Source organism: Xyrauchen texanus, chromosome 5 (genome assembly GCF_025860055.1).
Source record: "Xyrauchen texanus isolate HMW12.3.18 chromosome 5, RBS_HiC_50CHRs, whole genome shotgun sequence".
NCBI lineage: Eukaryota > Metazoa > Chordata > Actinopteri > Cypriniformes > Catostomidae > Xyrauchen > Xyrauchen texanus.
In genome coordinates this window covers 20,862,714-20,871,655 of record NC_068280.1, presented here as the reverse complement: position 1 = coordinate 20,871,655, position 8,942 = coordinate 20,862,714, and the positions used below count along the sequence as shown (strand labels likewise).

The 8,942-nt window shown below is 38.6% G+C and overlaps 1 protein-coding gene across 1 annotated transcript; it reads left to right on the top strand.

The window, feature by feature from the left end:
• Positions 1-2,899: 2,899 nt before the first annotated feature.
• Positions 2,900-5,338, top strand: LOC127643506 (zinc finger BED domain-containing protein 4-like). Its single transcript, XM_052126307.1, has 4 exons — positions 2,900-3,108; positions 3,771-4,109; positions 4,363-4,859; positions 4,946-5,338. The coding sequence occupies exons 1-4, from the start codon at positions 2,900-2,902 to the stop codon at positions 5,320-5,322; spliced, it is 1,422 nt and encodes a 473-aa protein (XP_051982267.1). The 3' UTR covers positions 5,323-5,338.
• The last annotated feature ends 3,604 nt before the right edge of the window (positions 5,339-8,942 follow it).

Below are 8,942 nucleotides of genomic sequence, written 5' to 3'. Positions count from 1 at the left end.
ATATTTTAAAAGATAGTTTATTCTTTTAAAAGAGGTTTGTTCACAAAAATACCGCGACAGCTACCTCGCAATAGGAACAAGACCCTAACTCACACAGAAAACACATGGCCTATTTATACCCCCGTCCTCAAAGTCCCCTCTTCCGTAATTTTCCACTGATCCCACTAAAACCCGATCTAGCTAGTTTTTTAGAAATACCAATGGCTCTTCTAAGCCCTCTGGGTTTACGATCTTTACATCTGTGAGGTCATAAAAAGGCCATATAAATGCTATCTTGTCCTGAAGACAGTGGTCCTTTGTTGAGCTTCACTGAGTTTCACACCCCTGAAATTCAACAAAAGGCTTTATTTATGGCTAAATAATCACTCTGTCTGTCCCGTACTCATATTGAGGAGTTCAAAAGGCTTTTTTTCCTTGACCATCTGTTTTACTGTGTGTGTGTGTGTCTTTGTGCCTGCCAGGTGAAAAAGAAAATACTTAGAGGAGAGAAATTGAATCGAAAGAAAATCCACATAATGCCTTAAAGAAAGTAAAATATAAATTTTCCACAACATAAGCGAGGTGAGCGCAAAGCATTTTGCCCGAAAGCAGATCGCAATGCTCGCACCCGCCCCAACGTGAGAGCAACATGCTCTTCCCCCAGACAAAACTGATGCGTTTCCCTCTCGGATATAGAGCGGAGGCAGGGAAACACGCATCGTTTGTCTTGACTTTCTGTCATATTAATATTTATTTTTTTTTTTTGCTCCCCGCCCTTTTTTTTTTTCTTTTGAAAGCAAGAAAGAGAAAAGAGCAAAGGTTCACTGCACACTGCTTAACATATTCTAACTCCTAACAGAGGAAAGAAAGTTTGACAGACTTGTGAGACACACACACACAGAATGGCTCTGAAAAAAAAGGATCTGATGGCACGCTGGTGACACATCTATTTATAGCCTGGCCACAGGTGCATCTAATGATCACACCAACCGAGGCTATAAATTCCGGTCATTGTTCATTGACGTGTTACACACATATTCACAGCTGGTCACAACGTAGGATTGTTCCCAAAGCGCTTTTCTCAGCGCAGCATCCTAATGAAGCTTTTTGTAAAGGGAACATTTCTATCTCTCTAAGTTATCTAGTATGTGTCTTCAATTCACTCCAGTTTTGTATTTTGTTCTTGTTGATAGTTCAAATATGAGCAAGATTAAAAAATAAAGAAATAAATCACAGACCAGCACTGTTGACCATTTCCTACAAAGGCATTTCTTAACAGTTTCTTTATTAGTGGAGTGTCATAAGATGTGACTGAATATGACGATTCTTTCAAGGCACCATTCTTACAGGAACAGGAACATCCCTGTCCATGACCAATACCATGGCTATGCTGGATGGCAAGCTAGACCAGCATAAATCTAGCACCAACCAGCCACACACATCAGTGTCGTGCACAGACCTTAGCAGGGACAGGAGCAGAAGGATAAAAAAGGGCACTGTTTTTTGAATGAGTAGAAATTATAAATTATTTCTTTTGCTTTTTGAGTATTTAACTATTTTATTATATATATATATATATATATATATATATATATATATATATATATATATATATATATATATACTGTACGTAATTCTTTTTAAATTTTTCCTTTATCACAAATGATAGCCTGTTGTGTTATATTTCTCTCAAAAAGCAACATGGTATTAAACTTGTTTATTTGTTTATTTTCAGACATGATCTGTGATAACCCAATGTATTTTACATGTCTCAAAGGGTACATTGGAGTGCTATGACAGCATCATGAAATATGAACATGATCAATCATTCAGTACAATTGCATTACCCTGGTAACTTTTTGCATGGTGCGAAGGCACGGTGAGAATGTGAGGCAATCGACTGTGTTCCCCGAATGCTACAGGGTCCTTGAGTAACATATAACATGCAAGGAAGGGCAGCCGGTGGAGTTTCTGTGCCACCCTAGGGTATGATTGTATCCCCCTACGAGTTGTTGCTCTACAAAGACTTCGAAATGTGCGTATTGGAAATGGCGGTACTGTGGAAGCCTAATGTTATTTTTCTGAAATTGATTAGTCTAATGGCTTATTAGGTTCAACAAAACCAAATTTGCTTTGGCTGAACCAGACAGCTCCTTCAGTTTAGCTTCTATTAAACATGAATTGAATGTCTATCACTGAAAGTGACACAACCTTTTAGAATCCTATTTTAATTAATAAATCTGTCTACACTGCAGGTTGCAATGTCAGAAATGCAGTAGCAATCGAGTATTATTCTTTTGATGAACTTACAATACAATACATGGAGTGGACTTTTTATCTGACCTGTTTCTTGTCTGAGGTAACAGTAATTCAATGCTCTGTGGTAATTCAAAACTGCATTTTTTGCTTCCTTGAAGGGCACTGCTGCAGGAAGGGACATCACTCTAAAGCTCATATTAATACATCCAGTTGTGATTAATGGTTGCTTTTAAGAACATATAGGAAAAGAAATGACACTGACATTCCTCCAACACACTCCCTTGTTAATCCGGAACATTCTTTCTTTCATTTCTTGAGGACATGGATGTCAGGTGCCAGTGTCTGTTGCCTGATTGCTAGTGATGTGCGGATCGATACTAAAGTATCGATATTTACGATCCCAACGTCTCCTGCTCTAGTATCGATTCTCATGTAAAAGATCGATATTTAAACTCAGTAATTTGGAGTGAGTGTTTATGTTATCATAAGTAACTTGCTGTCAGCAGAAAAGTCTAATTATATCCGGTTAGGGGAAGGAACTACTTCTCCTTCCGCTGGTCGGTCAGTTGTGTGTGCACTGCGGCTCTGTGACGGAGCCGGCCGCTGCAGCTTTAATTTCCCGCTACGAAGACTGTGTGTGCAGACTGCAAACAGAGTGACAATGGCTGACCGCAAAAGGAGTCATGTCTGGCTGTATTTTAGCTGTACAGACAGCAGTGACGCTATGTGTGATGTGTGTGGAAAGACAGTGAAATACAGTGGTAACACTACAAACCTCGCTAAACATTTGAGGTTAAATCATAAGAGTGAATATGATGATATAATGAAGCGGCGGTCTGAGGAGGAGGTCCAGGGTGAGAAGACGCCAAGGTGCTAGGGCAAGACAGACTTCAATCAGTGAGTCATTTGGACGCAGCGGCAGAAGCTATCCAGGTACAGAGAGATAGCGTGATAGTCACATTATCACTGACTGTGGGAAAGTTATTCACGTCTGTTAAGGCTTTAGTTTTTTAATGTTAAAGAGTTCCCCGGAATCCCAGCAATTTTACAACAAGCTAACAGAAAGCAGTTTGCTCAAATAGAAAATACTAGTGAAACATGAAGTAAGCTATCTAATGAAATAAATGCAACAATGAGTAGCTTTCCCGAGATCAGTGCTAAGAGTGTATTGAGAGAGGCTGCATATAGCCCATATTTAAAACTAATAGAATTTTTAGAGGTATCTCTTTCATCCCCCTGGCCAGCCAACAACTCATGGCAGGGAGGACAATAGACAAAATAACAATTTCTACCTCCTTCTGTACTCTTTACTTCCATCTACACTCCATTTGCACTGCTTACTGTGACTAAACCTATATTAAAAATCAAATTAACTTATAACATAGTAATGTATGTATGTTTCATATGTTACTGGATACTTAGATAGATCTATCTGTCTATCTATCTTTAGCATACAGTGCAGTGCAGTGCAGTGTGGCTCCATCAGTCAGTTTGCCCTCTGTATCTGTGTTGTTTGTTGATGATTCTCCAAGAGCAGCAGCACTCACAAGGAGCCTGGGAGAGATGATTGTGAGGGACCTCCAGCCTATGTCTGTAGTAGAAGATGAGGGATTCCAGGCATTTGTAAAAGCTCTTGACCCAAGATACAAACTCCCTAGCAGAAAGAAAATGACTGAAACATATCTTGTTAATATGTTTGATGAGTGCAAAGACAAAGTAAGAGCAACTTTGCAAAATGCTCCAAGTGTTGTACTTACCACTGATATGTGGACTTCAGTGTCCACAGAGGCGTACTTGACTGTCACATGTCATGTAATTGAGAATTGGCAAACTAAAGATTTTGTTTTGGAAACGGCGATTTTCCATGGACAGCATACTGCTGATAATATCAGCTCAGAACTTAAACGAAATAACAGATGAATGGGGCCTAACTGATAAGGTGATGGCAGTTGTGACAGACAATGGGGCAAATATGGTGGCTGCAGTACACAAGGCTGGGTGGAGGCATTATCCTTGTTTTGCCCACACTCTGAATTTAGTTGTAAAGGACAGTCTAAAAGCTGTCCCTGAAGTGGTGCAGATCCTGGGAAAATGCAGCGCAATTGTGTCATTTTTTCACCATAGCACTAAGGCCACAGAGAAGCTTAGGGCTGTTCAACAGCAGATGCAAATAGCAGAACATAAGTTGATCCAGTCTGTAGAAACCCGCTGGAATTCAGTTTTCTACATGCTGGACAGGCTGCATGAACAACATGAAGCTGTGACCACAGTCCTCTGTCTTCTAGGCAGGAGTGAATTGTGCATTAATGTGGGAGAATTATCACTCATCACTCAAACTGTTGATGCACTGAGGCCCTTTGAGGAAATGACAAGGGAGGTATCATCAGAAAAATATGTTTCAGTCTCCAAAGTGATTCCACTCGTGTCTCTTCTCCAAAGAGCCTGTAAGCATCAGGGCAGCTCCGTTGCCACACAGCTGGCACAGCAATGCCAGCGTAGATTTGCAGGCATTGAGACCAATCACTCTCTAGCTGCTAGTACATTTCTGGATGCTAGGTTTAAACACCTTGGATTTCAGGACAAAAACAATGCTGAGGGAATGAAAAACGACTTTCCTCTGAGCTGAAGGAAGTCTACCAGACAGTAGAGTCCACTCCCACTCCAACTCCAAGCTCTGCATTGGCACCTACTTCTAGCCCTGCCTCAGTGCCTAGCTCCCAGAGTCCTGAACTTGCCTCAGACTCAGCTGCAACAAAAGTAGGGTTATGGGCAGATTTTGACACGCAAGTTGCATCTTCCCAACATCACCGGTCAGCTACCACAGACGTAATAATTGAAATGCGTCGTTACTCAGAGGAAAAACTGATTCCCAGAGACAAGGAGGATCCACTTGTTTGGTGGCAAGAGCATCATCAAACTTTCCCAGGCTTAAGCAAACTTGCTGTAAAGTACTTGGGAATTGTTGCTACTTCTGTACCTGCAGAGCGGATGTTTTCAAAGGCAGGGGAGGTAGTGAGCAAAAAACGGAACAGACTCAAGGGGAAAACTGTAAACATGCTCTTATTCCTAAACAAAAACCTGTGAATAAGGACAGTTTTCAGAACAGGCTCAGGTTTAACATTTTCAGGGAGCCTAATTTACTTTTTTGTAAACATTGTTTTGTAAAAAAAAATTGAGGTAGGCTACTGATTTTCAAGGGTGCCTGATTTACATGTGTTGTAAAGAACAGCATTTATTTTGTGACAAGGTTAAGAGACACATTTTTTTTTAGTTGTGTGTAATTTTCAACCTGTTTCAAGTCTCTGAGATTTTCTTTATAATTAAATAATATGAGAGCAGTTTATTGTCTTGTCATTATGCAGCTATAATTTGGAATTGGTAAGCCTACAGCCTACTTTTTTACTTTACTTAAAACTAGTTGTCACATCACACTACAAATAAAATACGTAAAAAGTATTGGTATTGGTATCGGTATCGGCAATACCAGCCTTGGTATTACTTGGTATCGGATCGAATAGGAATTAAGTGGTATCGCACATCACTACTGATTGCTGCTTAATTAGGGCTAAATAAATGAAAGGACAGATAATGTTTTCAAAAAAGTGGAGAGGCAGTGAGAAGTTTTTTTTAATCAGGGAAAGGTCATAAACAGTTTAAGCAAAAACTGGTTGGCACATGTAGAGTTTTGCCATTACACCAATTTTACTCTAGATCTAAACACCTTGTGCGCATGCCTGTTTATGGTTTAGTATCAAAACCAGAGAATAACTCTCATGTAAAGGTGTTTTTGTTGTGCTGTTGGATTTTTGGAATAAGCTGACTTTTGATAGTTATCAGCTTTAGTTGCGCATGTAAATGTACTAAATGTTATTACCTTAATTTACATTGATACATTTTTTTTATATATATTTAGTGTCTTGATGTTCAAATATGAAGAATCTTACAACTTTCTTGCAACAGATATGATACAGGACTCGGGCTCCTCTAAACAAATGAATACTTCCGCTACAATTCAACATGTCCAGCTCTGATAACAGATATCTGTTTGAATCAAGGTATTTCTTCCTCTCTTGCTTCAAAAAGAATGTGGTTAAATTCCATGCACTATTGTCCATTTTAATCTTCAGGCCATGCTTGGTATACATATATCTCTAACCTCACTAGAGTGGCTCTGGGTTCTTCGGTGTCTTTCATAATGATGCAGGAAAGCTGCAGCTTATCTGTAGGGCTCTGTAGGGCTGAAAAGTTATGGAGCATGAAGTCCTCTGTTTGAAAATGATAAAGCCTGGAGGACTGTGTTTCCCAACAAGCCATTGAGCTTATCAGCACAACCAGCCTGGAGTGATGGCCTGCAATGCTGTGCTCTGAGGAACAAGACCGGCCCAGGTGCGGCTCTTGAGGGATACTCTCTCTGGAGACTCCCTGTTGATGTGCTACTCTCGATGCACTAAGGGTTCCTAAGAATAAAAGGCAAAACATGCATAACATTTGCTTTTGTAGAGTTGTTGTAGTGTTAGTGTTTGTTGCAGGGGTTAATTAATTGTCTATTGTTTATTGATTTTGCTCAAATTGTTTAAAATCTTTGATGAGATAAATTGTTCTTTTGGCTGCAAATTTAAAGTAGATCATACAATGTGCTACTATACTGTAAATATCAGGCCATTTTCCATTATCAAATAAGACAGCTCCTAAAGAAGGTGGAATGTTGAAGTTGGACATTCTTTCGTATGCAGATCACAAAAGGAGAAAACAAATATCCCGATCTGTCTTTTCAATACAACTGCAGTTAACACTGACTCACTTTAAAGATTAAAAAGCATCCAAAAGTATCATAAAATTAGTCCAAGCAACTCATCAAGTCATATTCCAAGCCTTCTAAAAGAGATAAGGGAATACAATAGACAACATTTTTCAGTTAAAATCTTGACATCTGTTGCACATTAGTGATGTCAGTCTGTGAATGAATCATTCTTTTGAACTGGGTCTTTTCATTGAACGAGTTGACCCAGTTCTCTAAATCGGACTAAATCATTTTAAACAGTTAGCGTCTTGAGTCAACACTGATACAAAACTTATTCCATCTTAACCTATTTCTTGGATGTGCTTATACTCAGACTCTAAATGAGCCAATAACAGGGAATAATATGATCCAAGAACTGGTTGTCTTCTTTTCCTAAATCTTTTTTTGCAATGAACTGCTCCAACTAGTTCACAAAGACTGAACACCCCAGTCACAACAGTTCTTTAGTCAACAGTACAATGAGTCACTTGCAGCAGTTCTCTAGTCAACAGTACACTGAACTGAGCGCCACCTTCAGACAGAAATACTGATAAATAAGCTGCTGGTGAGCATACATGACCAAGGACATGAATGAGGTGGCAACATTTTTATTTATTTAATAATACATACAATGTACTGGAAATATGCATTCAACTAGTTTTATTAACCCTTTAAAGCCAAAGCCTACAATTCCGAAAAATCCATTCTGTGCCAGAATATGATATTCATATCCAAATTCATATTATATTCATATTCATATAACATAACACACCTGAACTGTATATACCATAGTGAAGAGAAGAACTAGGGCTATTTATGATTATTTAAGGCTAATCATCCTTTATAAATAAGATTTCACACAGCAATTTTTACAAAAATCTTCTCCGGCCACCATACTTCATCAGACAACTGCATTTTCAACTATTTTAATTACAAGCTAGAGAGAAACTATGAAATATACATACTTTTGTGGCCAATGTAGAATAGCTGACAGATTAGAAATATAATATATTGTTTAAATGTTATGACCATTCTAGTGATTAGTGGGAAAAGGGAATAAAATACATATATAAAATAAATAACTCCTCAAAAATAAATAGCTCCTCAAATACTCCTTTTGAGCACCTGTAATAAGAAATTGAGATTGCATCTGAAATTGAAGGACACAAACACTGAAATATACATTTTACGTGTTCAATAAAACACACACTTTATTTAATTTGAACATTAGAATAACTCACAGTGTCATGTCTAGATGTGTTTTTGTTCATGTTTTGTTTTAATGTCTTTTATTTTGGAATTCTAGTTCCTGGTTCATGTCATGTGGTTCCCTTGTCATGTGATTTCATGTTTCCCTCCATGTTCATGTGTCTTGTCATCATTTCATTGGTTTATTGTCTTATCAGTTCTAGTTTGTCATTGGTTTAAGGTTATTAGTCTTGTTATCTTGTTTATAGTTCTGTCTGTTTATTGGTTTTCTTGTTATTGTTTTACCCAATGTCTGTGTATTTAAGCCCCCATGTTTGTCATTGTTTCTTGTCGAAACGGAACTGATGAATGTAGCAAAAGTTTCCGGAAGATACAACAGGACGCCGTTGCGCCGTTTCCTTTTTTGGCTCAAGAATTGTCGGTGGGAGAAAGATGGCTAAAGAAAGACGCTGCGGTGGATCTGGCGACGACTGTGAAATGAATGAAGAAAATGAAGGAAGTAACGTAGATGGAGAGGAGGACGTTGAAGACATGAATAGTGAAGAATGGTCTCAGGTAGGGCAGATATCGCAAAAACGGAAAGACAGAGGATCAGATTCCGAGGAAATCGTAGGAGAAGGAGGATGAGTACAAAGTTATATAAAAATTTGCAACAATGGGTGAAATGAGTAATCCTATGCGGCTAACAAAAGTACTCAAAAAAAGCAGTAGAAAA

Excerpts from the sequence above, each read along its gene's own strand:
- LOC127643506 (XM_052126307.1), top strand. The coding sequence starts at position 2,900 with ATGGCTGACCGCAAAAGGAGTCATGTCTGGCTGTATTTTAGCTGTACA. Across the intron at positions 3,109-3,770 it reads CAGGGTGAGAAGACGCCAAG|AGCAGCAGCACTCACAAGGA; the intron begins GTGCTAGGGCAA and ends TGATTCTCCAAG. Across the intron at positions 4,110-4,362 it reads ACGGCGATTTTCCATGGACA|CACTAAGGCCACAGAGAAGC; the intron begins GCATACTGCTGA and ends TTTTCACCATAG.